This window comes from Rana temporaria, chromosome 2, assembly GCF_905171775.1.
Source record: "Rana temporaria chromosome 2, aRanTem1.1, whole genome shotgun sequence".
NCBI lineage: Eukaryota > Metazoa > Chordata > Amphibia > Anura > Ranidae > Rana > Rana temporaria.
In genome coordinates, this window is record NC_053490.1 from 71,348,720 (window position 1) to 71,364,829 (window position 16,110).

General features: G+C 44.2%; 1 protein-coding gene and 1 non-coding gene across 3 annotated transcripts in view; one reads left to right on the plus strand and one right to left on the minus strand.

Moving 5' to 3' along the window:
- COG6 (component of oligomeric golgi complex 6) overlaps positions 1-15,440 on the minus strand; it is a 195,289-nt gene extending 179,849 nt beyond the window's left edge. Inside the window, exon 1 of one of the 2 annotated variants that reach the window (XM_040340358.1) lies at positions 15,232-15,439. In XM_040340358.1, coding sequence (XP_040196292.1) covers positions 15,232-15,351 — 120 coding nt within the window. In that variant the 5' untranslated portion in view covers positions 15,352-15,439. Of the gene's footprint in view, positions 1-15,231 lie in introns of both variants that reach the window. The other variant, XM_040340359.1, reaches the window with a different exon arrangement.
- Positions 11,510-11,581, plus strand: TRNAR-UCU. Its single transcript has one exon. It is a non-coding gene; the product is annotated as a tRNA-Arg (tRNA).
- Positions 15,441-16,110: the final 670 nt, after the last annotated feature.

Here is a 16,110-nt window from a genome sequence, read left to right on the forward strand (position 1 = left end):
CCATTGCGATTCTTGACACAGGGTTTCAAGATCTTTGACATGAAAAGAATTTCCTCTCTGCTCTCCGCCAAAAGTCAAAGTCTGGGCAATTTGCCAAGTTTTGAAAACATTCTTTATCAGTATGTTAAGTCTAAACATTGTATCACATCAAAGGAATAAACTTCTGCATGTACATTAGGAACGTTCAACCACTTAAACACCAAACCTTTTCTGACAGCTCTTTTCAAGTTAAAACCATTATTTTTTTTGCTAGAAAATTACTTAGAACCCCCAAAAATTATATAATTTTTTAGTAGAGACCCTAGAGAATAAAATGGCGGTTGTTGCAGTATTTTATGTTGCCCTGTATTTGCGCAGCAGTCTTTTTAAATGCAATTTTTTTGGAAAAAATTACTTTAATGAATTAAAAAAAAAATAGCCAGTAAAGTTAGCCCATTTTTTTTTTTTTTTTGTATAAATGTAAAAGATTTTACGCCGTGAGAATCGTGAGAGAATCGTGATCTCCATTCTAAGCAAAAAAATCGTGATTCTCATTTTGGCCAGAATCGTGCAGCTCTACTGCGTGTACAAACGTCAATAAGCACAGTGATCTCTGTACAGCACTGCGGTAATAATAACTAGAAAATGCATTTCCTGGAGAAAATGCATGGGAATGCTGAATAGCTGAATTGCTAAAGCTAACTGAATGAATAGCTTAAATCCGTAAGAAAAAGTTGAAGTGAGAATCAGCATTCCCACTAATTAGCATCTTTTTAAAAGTAATTACCTTTTGAAGGAGCTGCCCCATAAAATTGCCCCCATCAAATTTCTCCCATCATATTACCACCACCAAACTACCATCAAAAACTGGCCCCATCCTATTGCCCCATCAAAAAGTGTCACATGCTCTCATTGACTTCAATGTTGACTTCAATGTTAAAAAAACAAAACAAAAAAGTGTTAAAAAGCTTAATATTTTAAAAAGTATAAATAGTAGAACAAAAAAGTACCATCATTAGCTGAACATTTTAAAAGTCAAATGGTTTTAATAGCTGAAAGTATCATATTACCACCAAACTACCATCAAAAACTGGCCCCAATCCTATTGCCCCATTAAAAACTGGCCCCAATCCTATTGCCCCATCAAAAACTGCACCATCACAATTGCCCCCATCCTATGGCCTCATCAAAAACTGGCCCCAATCCTATTGCCTTATCAAAAAGTGGCCCCATCCTATTGCCCCATCAAAAAGTGTACCTCATGCTCTCATTGACTTCAATGTTAAAAAAAACAAAAAAACAAAACAAAAAAAAGTGTTAAAAAGGTTAATATTTTAAAAAGTATGAATAGTAGAAAAAAAAAAGTTGAAGAAGTCCCATCATGAGCTGAACATTTTAAAAGTTGAATAATTTTAATAGCTGAAAGTATGCAGAAGTTACTCCAAAAAACGTACGGAATAAAATTTTAAATTAAAGATGAAAAAAAATAAAAACACACACAACAACAACAATAGTGGGACTGCTGAAGCATTCCCACTAAATATAAAACGGTTTTGTATTTTTTTTTTTTTATCTGTTTTTTTTTTTTTTTTAACAAAAAAAAAACGCAGATGTGATCAAATGCCACCAACAGAAAGTTCTATTTGTGGGAATTTTTTTTTTTTATAAAAATGTCATTTGGGTACAGAGTTGTATGACCACGCAATTGTCATTCAAAGAGTGAGAGCGCTGAAAATTGGTCTGGGCAGGAGGGGGGGGGGTTAAGTGCCCGGGAAGCAAGTGGTTAAGAAAAATTGTCCGTTATTTTTCAGTCATCAAGAGATTTGATGAAAAAAAATAAAAAAAAATAACTGACAATTTCTTTTTAAAGGAAAAAGCCTGACAGGTTCTAATAATCCCTCTCCACTCCATCCAAAACTAAAAATAAACAACATTTCCATTGTATTTATAATGTAACACATGGGGGTGGGGGAATCTATTGGTTTGGCAGTTAAAGGGTTATAAATGAAAGAAAAAAAATTATCCACACACACACACACATATGATTTCGTAGTGAAAGGGTTAAAAATAGAGAAATAATTGGGGGTGTAATAACTAGAAAATAAAAGAAATGAAAAGATGTTATAAGAATAGAGATCTTTATTTCAGCCATGGGACTGAAAGGGTTAAATCTCATTCACAATAACATTGTGTCCCTATTAGATCCATACACTGATCCTACACGCTGAATTCACAAAGTTCAAAAATAAGGACATGGCCCCTTTAAGAAAAATTGGCAGTTATTTTTTTTGCTGAGTCATAATGAGATTAAAAAAAAAAGGTCACTGTGATGTCATATCTTGAGCGAATATAAGCCGATGCAGAGAGGGAAGGAGGCAGAAACGGCAGTAGCTGAGTGTTCACTGACCAGTGAAGACGTGTTTCTAATCTCTCCTGAGATTTTTCTTGCGATTTGATTCGAATTCATTGCGATTCGATTTCATTGCGATTTCTATTCTTGTGCATTTAAAGAGTGTTTCTTTATTTTTTAATAATGAGACAATTTAAATGTAAAAAGCTTTTTTCTCTGAAAAACACCAAAGAGAAAGCCAGCAAAGGAAGGGCAGCTATGGAAGGAGGTATCAGTGACCAGCCTGCAGATACCCCCAAAAAGCCCTCCAAAATGAAGAAGACCCGAGCATTTGTACGCGGCTGTTTCAGAACCGTCGCTGGATGTTTCGGATCCGGCTGTAAAGCCAATGGACATCACCGGGATACAGACACCGAGATTGGTAAGTACTATGTTTAGTGATCGATACAAAATGGATGTCACCTACACTCATCGATCGAAGGCTCCTTTACCCCAAAATGATTCAGTTTCATAGAATTTTAGAACAGAAGGAAATATTAAAGTTTCAACCGGTATAAAGCGGAAGGAAAGCCATAGATTTAACAGTTTTAAAAAACATTTCTATTCCTGGCTGGGAATGCCAACTGTCACAATCAAACTGTCATAATGGATCATATGTGCGGCATTATGGCAGTTGAAGATTAACCACTTAACCCCCGGACCATATTGCTGCCCAAAGACCAGAGCACTTTTTGCGATTCGGCACTGCGTCGATTTAACTGACAATTGCGCGGTCGTGCGACGTGGCTTCCAAACAAAATTGGCGTCCTTTTTTTCCCACAAATAGAGCTTTCTTTTGGTGGTATTTGATCACCTCTGCTGTTTTTAGTTTTTGCGCTATAAACAAAAATAGAGCGACAATTTTGAAAAAAAAAATGCAATATTTTTTACTTTTTGCTATAATAAATATCCCCCAAAAATATATAAAAAAACTTTTTTTTTCCTCAGTTTAGGCCGATACGTATTCTTCTACATATTTTTCGTAAAAAAAAAAAAAAAAAAAAACGCAATAATCGTTTATTGATTGGTTTGCGCAAAAGTTATAGCGTTTACAAAATAGGGGGTATTTTTATGGCATTTTTATTAATATTTTTTTTTACTAGTAATGGCGGCGATCAGCGTTTTTTTTTCGGTACTGCGGCATTATGGTGGACACTTTGGACACTTTTGACACATTTTTGGGACCATAGGCATTTTTATAGCGATCAGTGCTATAAAAATGCATTGGATTACTATAAAAATGAAGGGGTTAAGACTAGGGGGCAGGAAGGGGTTAAGTATGTCCCTGGGTGTGTTCTAACTGTAGGAGGGGGGTGGCCTCACTACATACATTGTATGAACAGAGGATCAGCATTTCCCCCCCTGACAGGACCGGGAGCCAGGGCCGCCATCAGGAATTATGGGGCCCCTTACACAGCTGCAGACATGGGCCCCCGGGGGGGGGGGGGGGGGCCCTTTACAAAAAAAAGAAGGAATACAGAAAAATATAAAAAAAAGGGGGTAGCCATCCGGGGTCTTGGGGACCTCTGGGAAAAATGTTTTAAAAAAAAAATATATAAAAAATATTTATATTTTTTAAAAAGGGGGGTTGCCATCTGGGGCCCTGTGTGTGTGTGATTATATATATATATATATATATATACATATACACATACACACACACAAATTATTATTATTTTTTATAAAAGGAAATTACAAAAAAAGGGAGGTTGCCATCTGGGACCTCTGGGCCCTTTAATAAGAAATAAAAATAAAAAAAATAAACCTCTGGGCCCTTTAATAAAAAACAAATATATATATATATATATATAAAAAAAGGGGGAGTTTCCATCCAGGGCCCTCTGAGCCCTTTAATACATTATATATATATATATATATATATATATATATATATATATATATATATATATATATATATATATATATATATATATATATATATATAATGAACTAAAAAAAAAAAAAAAAAAAAAAAATGTATAAAGAAAAAAAGGGGGGGGGTTGCCATCTGGGTCCTTTAATAATATATATATATATATATATATATATATATATATATATATATATATATATATATATATATATATACACACACACACTGTATGTATATATATATATATATATATATATATATATATATATATATATATATATATATATAAACATTTTTTTTTAAAAGGGGGTTGTCATCTGGGACCCCCCAAAAAAAATGGCCCTTTAATAAAAAATAAAATCAAAATATATTAAAAAAATATATATATTTTTTATAAAAAATAAATAAAAAAAAAGGGGGTTGCCATCTGGGGCCCTGTGGGCCTCCGGGACCCTTACAGGTGTACTGCCTGTACCCCCCTGATGGCGGACACAGCTCCCGATCCCCGCTCTGTACCGAGCAATCGCGGGTGCACGGCGGCGATCGCGCCCACCAGGCACGCGCACGGAAGTCGGGGCGAGCGGGGGGCGCGCAGATAGCAGCGTATGATGGAGACACATACTGACTCCGGTGTCAGGACTCTGCAGCCCCGATACATGGGAGTCAGTGCAGAGAGGGGGAGGGTAGAAACTGATAGGATCAGCCAGATATTTCATACACAGCACAAGCACTGTAACAGGCTTTAAAGGTAGAGGTCGACCGATATGGGTTTTTCTATGGCCGATGCCGATATTTAGAAATCAGGGCGGCCGATGGCCGATATATAATGGCGATTTTTGCGGCCGATATTTTGGGCCGATTTTTTTATTTTTTGCTAGGCGCGGGTGGTGCTGCGTTGTGGAGAGGGATGGGTGGTGCTGCGTTGTGGAGAGGGATGGGTGGTGCTGCGTTGTGGAGAGGGATGGGTGGTGCTGCGTTGTGGAGAGGGATGGGTGGTGCTGCGTTGTGGAGAGGGATGGGTGGTGCTGCGTTGTGGGGGGGGATGGGTGGTGCTGCGTTGTGGGGGGGGATGGGTGGTGCTGCATTGTGGGGGGGGATGGGTGGTGCTGCGTTGTGGGGGGGGATGGGTGGTGCTGCGTTGTGGGGAGGGATGGGTGGTGCTGCGTTGTGGGGAGGGATGGGTGGTGCTGCGTTGTGGGGGGGGGATGGGTGGTGCTGCGTTGTGGGGGGGGATGGGTGGTGCTGCGTTGTGGGGGGGGATGGGTGGTGCTGCGTTGTGGGGGGGGATGGGTGGTGCTGCGTTGTGGGGGGGGATGGGTGGTGCTGCGTTGTGGGGAGGGATGGGTGGTGCTGCGTTGTGGGGAGGGATGGGTGGTGCTGCGTTGTGGGGAGGGATGGGTGGTGCTGCGTTGTGGAGAGGGATGGGTGGTGCTGCGTTGTGGGGAGGGATGGGTGGTGCTGCGTTGTGGGGAGGGATGGGTGGTGCTGCGTTGTGGAGAGGGATGGGTGGTGCTGCGTTGTGGGGAGGGATGGGTGGTGCTGCGTTGTGGGGAGGGATGGGTGGTGCTGCGTTGTGGGGAGGGATGGGTGGTGCTGCGTTGTGGGGAGGGATGGGTGGTGCTGCGTTGTGGGGAGGGATGGGTGGTGCTGCGTTGTGGGGAGGGATGGGTGGTGCTGCGTTGTGGGGAGGGATGGGTGGTGCTGCGTTGTGGGGAGGGATGGGTGGTGCTGCGTTGTGGGGAGGGATGGGTGGTGCTGCGTTGTGGTGGGGGATGGGTGGTGCTGCGTTGTGGCAATGAAGATGATTGATTTGCAATGCATTGTGAAAATGAATGAGGATGAGAGTTACATTGTGAAGAGGATCTCCACAATGTAACTCTGATATTTACCCAGTCATCCTCATCCATTTTCTCAATGCCAGCCTCAGCCAGATTTCACTTTAAAAAGACATACAATTAAGTCTGCAGGTATCTATCTGCATGCACCTGATAGGCTAGGTGCATGCAGATGAGATGACCAGCAAATCATTGAACAAGTGTAATAGAAGCAGCCAGCAGGCTCCCCCTCAGCAGGAAAGGAAGACAGAGCTAGTGCTGTCCACGATCTCCTGCTGGGGGGAGTTACCATGTCAGGTGGAAGCTGATTTTTTCTCTATTACAGCACGCCGAGGGAGGGGGCGGGGCAGTACGATGAATGCCAGTGAAATCTCTCCTTAGCTTCTCTATAGTGGCTGTGCGGGTGTATGAATCAAGAATACATTGCTTCAAGAGCACTGGTCAGTACTGCAAGTCAGGTGGCAGATACTTGTAAAGGGCCAATGATTGTTTCTCTGCATAACTGACCAGTGCTCTTGAAGCAATGTATTCTTGATTCATACACCCGCACAGCCACTATAGAGAAGCTAAGGAGAGATTTCACTGGCATTCATCGTACTGCCCCGCCCCCTCCCTCGGCGTGCTGTAATAGAGAAACAATTATTGGCACTTTACAAGTATCTATTACAGCACGCCGAGGGCGGGGCGGTACAACGAATGCCAGTGAAATCTCTCCTTAGCTTGTGATTGTTTATGCAATACAGCGCGCCAAGGGAGGAGGCGGAGCGGGGGCGGGGCGCTACGATGCAAGGCCAGTAAAATCTTTCCTTTACTTCAATAGTGGGCGTGCGGATGGAGGATTCAGGGACACACGCTGCTAGAGCACTTGTCAGTACTGGCATGCCGTTTGTTGTAATAGCCGCGAATGCCGCGAATCGGCCGATTTTTTCACAATAATCGGCCGATGCCGATTTCATAAAAACGGACAAATATCGGCCGATATATCGGCCGACCGATATATCGGTCGACCGATATTTAAAGGAACAGGATCTTTATTTATTTTTTGGGGATAACAAACGTTTTAATGGTGCCAAAACACGCAAAAAAATATTTTGTTACAAAAACATCTTTAATGGAGTCCAAAGAATTAAGAATCAGTTCCCTTTCTGACTCCATTCATTTTAGTGGGTCGGCATAACTGGCAGGCAATCAAAATTGTTATAGGAAGGTCACCATTAGTGATCCCTGTGTCCCTGTCATGTTGGGTTTATTTACTTATTGTCCCTGGCATTGGAATTTTAAACTTCTCTGTATAATTTGATGTTGTATAAAAAAATATATATATATATATATATATATATATATATATATATATATATATATATATATATATATATATATATATATATATATATATACACACACACATAATATATATATATATATTATATTATATTATATATAATGTAGGTGAAAGTGCTAAACCTGATTCTTCTTTTTTTATTGCAGATGTATGCAGTATTTACTGCAGAGACAGCTCACAAGGCAGGACTGCCCTAGTGAGCGAGACAGAATATGAACGCTACGCGGAGGCTTCACCAGCATGTGACGTTGACGCGGAGGCTTCACCAGAATGTGACGTTGACGCGGAGGCTTCACCAGAATGTGACGTTGACGCGGAGGCTTCACCAGAATGGGACGTTGACGCGGAGGCTTCACCAGAATGGGACGTTGACGCGGAGGCTTCACCAGAATGGGACGTTGACGCGGAGGCTTCACCAGAATGGGACGTTGACGCGGAGGCTTCACCAGAATGGGACGTTGACGCGGAGGCTTCACCAGAATGTGACGTTGACGCGGAGGCTTCACCAGAATGTGACGTTGACGCGGAGGCTTCACCAGAATGTGACGTTGACGCGGAGGCTTCACCAGAATGTGACGTTGACACAGAGGCTTCACCAGCATGTGACGTTGACACAGAGGCTTCACCAGCATGTGACGTTGACACAGAGGCTTCACCAGCATGTGACGTTGACACAGAGGCTTCACCAGCATGTGACGTTGACACAGAGGCTTCACCAGCATGTGACGTTGACACAGAGGCTTCACCAGCATGTGACGTTGACACAGAGGCTTCACCAGCATGTGACGTTGACACAGAGGCTTCACCAGCATGTGACGTTGACACAGAGGCTTCACCAGCATGTGACGTTGACACAGAGGCTTCACCAGCATGTGACGTTGACACAGAGGCTTCACCAGCATGTGTTGTTGACGTTCACAACGAGACTACTCCAGAATGCGACATTCACAACGAGACTACTCCAGAATGCGACATTCGCAACGAGACTACTCCAGAATGCGACATTCACAACGAGACTACTCCAGAATGCAACATTCACAACGAGACTACTCCAGAATGCAACATTCAAAACGAGACTACTCCAGAATGCAACATTCACAACGAGACTACTCCAGAATGCAACATTCACAACGAGACTACTCCAGAATGTGATGTTCACAATGAGACCCCTCCAGAATGTGACAATCGCGTAAAGAATTCACCAGAATGTGACTTTCACACAGAGACTCCACCAGCATGTGACGAAGATGGGGGCAAGGTTACCAGAAAGGATAGACACATACTAGTGGTAGGGGATTCAGTTATTGGAAGAATACAGAGGGCAATCTGTCACAAAGACCATTATCGCCAAACAGTATGTAGTTTACCGGGCGCTCGGGTTCGGAACATTGCAGATTGCATGGACAAATTATTGGATGGCGCTGGAGAGGACCCAGCTGTCATGGTATATATCGGTACCAATGACAAAGTTAGAGAAAGATGGAGTGCCCTACAAAATGATTTCAGGGACTTGGGGGCCATATTGAAGAAAAGGTCCCCCAAGGCAATATTTTCTGAAATACTGCCTGTACCTCGAGCCACACCACAGAGACAGCAAGAGCTTATGGTACTTAACAAGTGGCTGAGGAACTGGTGCAGGGAGGAGGGGTTTGGCTTCATGGCGAACTGGGCTGACTTTTCAGGCCGTTACCATCTTCATAGTAGCGACGGATTGCACTTAAATGGGAGGGGTGCAGCTTTCTTGGGATTGAAGATGGCCAAAATGTTGGAAGAAAAGTTAAACTAGATGATGAGAAGAGGACGATTTGCTAGTGAATATGAGGGAGAGGATCTTAATTTCAAGCCATCATGACAGGAATCCACTACATCATCAATCTCTTAAAAGATTCTCATAAGCAGCTTCTGAGTCACCAACTATCAACGTAGCTGGACAAACAAGACAATTGGCTGTGCCTAGAAGAACAAAAAGTTTGAGGAACCCTCCCAGGGGCCAGGTACAGCTGTACCAACACAGGCCCCTACACTGGTGGCGGCTGCCACTCCAGTAACCAGAGGGTCTTTCCATCAGCCCTCTATTTACCTTTCTGCAGCTTCTGCAGAAGCTTTAAGGTTCCACAATACATCACCCAAACATAATCACCTGTAAAAAAAAAAAAAAAAAAAAAAGTGTCTGAGATGTTGGTGGTAAACAGCCTGCTAGGCCCGAGGGGAACCGAACCAGACCCTCCAAAAGTTGCCAGGAGTGTAAATGTAGACATTAAGCTTTAAGGTTAATCAAAAATATAACACTCTAAAGGGAAAGGTAGAACAAAGGGGGAGCATGGAAGAGGGTGAGAGGGAGGAAAGGGGGGAGAAGGGAAGGTTGGAGGAAGAAGGGGGTGAGGGTTGGGGGGAACCCCCACACCCCTTCCCTACCCGCAACCTTCCATCCCCCATACTTCCCCTCCCTCTCTGCCTCTTCCATACTTCCCCTCCCCTTGTTCTACCTTTCCCTTTAAAATGTGATATTTTTGATTAACCTTAAAGCATAATGTCTACATATACACTCTTAGCAACTTTTGGATATGAGGTAACTTTTGGGAGGACTTGGTTTGGTTCCCCCCAGGCCGATTACCACCAACATCTCAAGCACGTTTTTACAGGTGATAAGTTTGATCTATGTATTGTCGATCGGCATAAAGAAATTGGATTATGTTGTGATGTTTGAAGGCCGGTATGTTTTTAAAGCGTGTGTTGGACCGGCTATGAGGGGAGGTTGAAGGCCGGTATGTTTTTGAGGCGTGTGTTGGACCGGCTAAGAGGAGGTTGAAGGCCGGTATGTTTTTGAGGCGTGTGTTGGACCGGCTAAGGGGAGGTTGGAGGCCGGTATGTTTTTGAGGCGTATGTTGGACTGGCTATAAGTGAAGGTTGAAGGCCGGTATGTTTTTGAGGCGTGTGTTGGACCGGCTATAAGGGGAGGTTAAAGGCCGGTATATTTTTGAGGCGTGTGTTGGACCGGCTATAAGGGGAGGTTGGAGGCCGGTATGTTTTTGAGGCGTATGTTGGACTGGCTATAAGTGAAGGTTGAAGGCCGGTATGTTTTTGAGGCATGTGTTGGACCGGCTATAAGGGGAGGTTAAAGGCCGGTATATTTTTGAGGCGTGTGATGGACCGGCTATAAGGGGAGGTTGGAGGCCGGTATGTTTTTGAGGCGTGTGTTGGACCGGCTATAAGAGGATGTTGAGGGCCGGTATGTTTTTGAGGCGTGTGTTGGACCAGCTATAAGAGTAGGTTGAAGGCCGGTATGTTTTTGAGGCGTGTGTTGGACCAGCTATGAGGGGAGTTTGGAACTCTTTGTCTTCAGAGGTCGGAGAAGTCTTTTCAACTTTCTTTAGGCTTTCTCTGCTGGAGAAATGAGAACTCTTCCCGTCAGTGAGGTTTTAAATGGAGAAGTCCAAGGCCTCACTCACACGGGGTGTATGAATCTGTACCCTGTGTGGGGGCTGCGTTAACCCCAAAAAAGGACATCCATGTGGGTGCAGTTGTGCGGACGCACCCTGGGTGCGTTTGGGGCCGTGCACCGGCACCCACACAGATGTCACATTGGGTACAGTCACTTCAGCCCAGGTGACAGCAATGGGACTGCCTACACGGCATGCTGGTAACACCTGTGTATCCCCATTCCGGTAATCATGGCCCTCCCATGGGGTACGGATAAATACCCCCCATGTGAATGAGGCGCAAGGGTGAATGGAATATTTAGCTCCACTGTGTTGCCAATAAGGGGAACACTGTACCCCTCTTTATTGTTATTTGGGTGCGTTTTATTATAGGAGTGTCATATATTGTAGTTTAGGATAAGTTCCATTTCTTCTGAAGGCACTTTAAGTGAACATAAGTGATTTACCCCGCTCAGCGGGGGCGGGCCTTAGAACAGAGGCCGCATATGGGCAGCACAGAGGCTTAGGGGTTAACCTTGCAGCACTGGGGTCCTTGTTTCAGATTCTGACCAGGACACTATCTGTATGGAGTTTGCATGTTCTCCCTGTGCTTGCGTGGGTTTCCTCTGTGTACTCCGGTTTCCTCCCACACTACAAAGACATGCTACTTTTGCGTTGGTGGTGCAGTGGTAAGCATAGCTGCTTTCTAAGCAGATGACTCGGGTTCGATTCCCGGCCAACGCCATCTCCAATACTTGGAGTCCGCAGCGAGAAAAGCGCAATACAAGGTCAATGCAGAGTATATATTAGCGGTGGAATAAAGAATGAGGAGAATGTGTGGAATGTTTGTGGAAGAAAATGTTCCCCCAGAATCTATAGAAGGAGAACCCAGCAACTGAGAGAAGACGCTTAGCTTTGGCTGCGATCATACCTCGGCGTTCCGGATTTTCCAAATTGCTGCAAAACGCGTGACACACTTGTGATCCCGTTACTTTCAATGACACCCCAATCACGGGACAATATTGTCACCTGACAAATCACACAAACAAAATGACGGGACACCTGTTTCCCAAAAACAGTCCTGCGATTTGTCAGGCGACAATCGCGGCAAAAATCACCCCTCGATTGGGGCGATATTGAAAGTAAGGGGATCGCATACTCCACCCAGCGGGAATAATACACCCCCTCAACTGTCTAGATTTACATTAATGTTTCAAATACAAAAATCCTTCATTGCTGCAGACCTCAGCACACGCCATGTGTGATGTAACCACTTATAGATCACAATAAATATATACAGCATCTCACAAAAGTAAGTACACCCCTCTGTGTGCGGGAGATCACATACAGCATGTCACAAAAGCAAGTACACCCCTCGCAATAGTGTAAACCTTTTCTTGTATCTTTTCATGTGACAACACTGAAGAAATTACACTTTGTATCTACAATGTAAAGTAGTGATTGTACAGCTTGTATAACAGTGTACATTTTCTGTCCCCTCAAAATATCACAACACACAGCCATTAATGTCTAAATCAGAAGAATTTTATACAGGACAGTCAATGGAAGAAAGTGTAGAACTCTTATCATTTGGAAGCTCAACCAGCCAAAAGTAAAAGGCATATATGACTGAGCACATTGCCTGAAACTAGAGCTGCACGATTAATGGCGAAAAGATCGCAATCTCCATCCCCCGTGATCTCCAGGCTGGATGACACGCGATTTTCGGGTGTGGCCATAGGAAAGTCCCCGGCTTCGGCCTAGCTCCGGAGCGGCGGCCATCTTGGTACACCCGGCGGCGGCTGTCTCGTCAGGAAGTGACGTTTCATCGCCACCATCTTGCTTCACCCCACACTCCTCACTAACATTACTGTGCAGAAGGGGGCAAGCGGACATCTTGTTACACCCAGTTATTTTAAACACAAAAAAGCAGAAGCAAACCTTACAATGCTTGCCAATGTGACAGAACACCTCTGATTTTCATATTTAGTTAAATCAGGGCTCGACAAATCCCGGGCGCCAGGTCGCCATGGCGACTAGAAATAGGGTCCTGGTGACTTGGCTTGGAAGGGTGGCAAAAAAAAAAAAAAAAATTACTTTTTTTTTTTTGTGAGCTGGCGCCATCTGATGGTGAGCCGTTGGTATTACAAGTTAAACAGCAATTCTAATGTAATTTTTCACTGCCATCTTCTTCACTCTAATTAGAACCCCCAAACATTATATATATTTTTTATCCTAGCACCCTAGAGAATAAAATGGCAATCATTGCAATACTTTCTGTCACGCCGTATTTGCGCAGCGGTCTTACAAGCGCAATTTTTGGGGAAAAAATTACACTTTTTTTAATTAAAAAATAAGACAACAGTAAAGTTATCCCCATTTTTTTAATATTATGAAAGATAATGTTACGCCGAGTAAATTGATACCCAACATGTCATGCTTCAAAATTACGTCCGCTCGTGGAATGGCGACAAACATTTACCCTTTAAAATCTCCATAGGCGACGTTTAAACAATTCTACAGGTTGCATGTTTTGAGTTACAGAGGAGATCTAGGGCTAGAATTATTGCTCTCGCTCTACCAATCGCGGCGATACCTCGCATGTGTGGTTTGAACACCGTTTACATATGCGGTCGCTGCTCATGTACGTGTTCGCTTCTGCGCGCAAGCTCGTCGGGACGGGGTGCGTTTTCTGGCTCCTAACTTTTTTAGCTGGCTCCTAGATTCCAAGCAAATTTGTCAACCCCTGAGTTAAATGTGAAAATCAGAGGTGTTCTTTCACATTAGCAAGCATGTAAGGTCAGCAGGTTTGCTGCGGCTTTTAAAATCTAACATGTAAACAGTCCGTCAGATTAACATATACTGTATTTAAGCACATAAGCTCCGTTTTGTGTTGAAAATAACTTTGAAAAAATACATTTTTGAGAATCGTGATCTTCATTTTATGCAAAAGAATCGCGATTCTCATTTTTCCCAGAATCTTGCAGCTCTAGGGGAGATCTTTCAATAGAGACACTTCCAGGTACAACTGTCTAGGAGGGCCATTCCTCTCACTTCCTGCTGTGTCTCTGAGACAGGAAGTGAAGAAAATCTGCCCAACAGGACACACAAAAAAAAAAAACCTAACTGGGTATTAAAGAAGAACTCCATGCAAAATGTTGGGGTTGTGCTTGCACTGCACGGGTTAAAGCGGTAGTTTACCCTCCTTAAGAACAATGCAGCATAAAATCCGGCATAGTAGCGCGAGCTACACTATGCCGGTCTTAATTTTTTTATCCCGGTACTCACGGTTATATCGTGCATTGACGATTCCGTCTGCCGCGGGGAATGGGCGTTCCTAGCAAGAGGGAGGGTGATTGACGGCCGGCTCTGGCACGTCACGCTCCCCGAAGACAGCCGGAGTAGGTCTCGGCTCTTCACGGCGCCTGCGCACAGGCTATGCGCAGGCGCCGTGAAGAGCCAAGCCTATTTCGGCTATTTCCGGAGAAGCGTGACGTGCCACGGCCGGCCGTCAATCACCTTCCCTGTCCATAGGAACGCCCATTCCCCGGAATCTTCTATGTACGCTATAACAGTGAGTACGGGGAAAAAAAAATTAAGACCGGCATAGTGTAGCTCCCGCTACTATGCCGGATTTAATGCTAGAGGGAAAAAAAATTTTTTTTTTTTTTATATAGGGTGAACCCCCGCTTTAACTACTTGATTCTGTCTAGGGGATTTCAGAGCGGAGATGAACTAATCTAATACGTCAATCTCTTAGTCCCTGCTGCCCCCAGACGCTAGCAGTCTTGTGAATGGCCATCACACCCAAAGAACGGCTCTGGACGCGAGGACGGCAGAAACAGTTCACCACTGCACATGGGGGAACACGGTTTTTCAGAGGATTGGGTATGTATAGCCTTACGGTGCGCCCTTAGACAAAAGGAGCAACCCATGCTGTGCGGGCACAGCTCCACTGCATGGGAGAATATTTTAATCATGGAGTTGTGCTTTAACCCCACAAGCTAAAAGTAACAAATCATCTCAATTTGATCAAATGCTTTGGAGGGTGGAGGAGAGATCTGGGGGAAGGGGCTGGTAAATGTAATTTACTTGCCCCTTCTATTCCTAAATAAACACAGTGAGCGATCGGTACCATTCACTTATGTGCCCATTTGCTGGTTTTTACATGTATGAGTGAAATGTCAGATTTGTCCTGGGGATAAAGTGGTAATAAGATCTTAATATTTAGATGTCGTTTCTAGTCAGCAACATTTAATTAAAGTCTCTGATCGCCCATGTCTCCTGTAGAACTAGAAGTTGCAGCAAGCCCCAGCAGCTCTGAGTCTGGAAATGTACAGACAGTACCCCTTCCCCCTCCCCCACCTATGGTCTGCTCTGTCCTGGGCCCTCACCTTGTCATTATCCAGCCGGGTCTCCAGGATCTTGTTGAGTTTCCTGGACAGGGGGTTGGAGCTCTGGGACGTGGAGGTAGAAAGTGCGGCATTGCCCCCATTCACTTCTACCTCTGCCATCTCCCTTCACTGTAGGTAACTCTCACTTCCTGCAGTCTGTCCGTGGGACGCAGACACATCACCCGGTGACACGCACGGCGCACTTCCGGGATGCCAACCAATCAGATACACCGACACGTCACCCGTGCTGAGTACGGAGTGAGATGTGTATGCGCACGCGCACGCGCACATTGTGAGCCAGCGATTCTTATGTTTGTTGTATGTTGGTTGCCTCTGAATTTCGCCTGTAAATACATTATACATAAGTTCAATACTGCACCGTTCCTTAGTGCATATAGAAAATAATAAAGAACATAAAGCTGGTGTTTAAAGGTTTTAGGGGTACTAAGAGTACATTTCCAGGTCAATGTAGCTAAATTGAAGAAAGATGGATTCAATTCATTGCTATAGGTCACTGAGCTTTGGACATTCTTGCCTGCTCTGTATGGGTTTCAGGGATGTTCCCACTTTATCAAATTTTGATCCTTAAACCTGAGTTCGGGTTTAACCAGTTAACAACCGCCCTATAGACGAAATACGTCTACAAGGCGGTTGCTTAACTCTGGGAGGGCGTCAATGTACGTCCTCCCAGAATCGCGCGCCCTCTGGGGCGCGCACACGGGAATCTCCGTGACCACCGGGTCCTCCTCCGGGCCCGGCTGATCACGGATCACGGTAAATCGCCGCTAATAGCGGCGGTTTACCACGTGATCGCTCCGTCCAATGACGGAGCGATCACTTGTAAACAAACCGGCGTCATCACATGACGCCGGTTTGTTT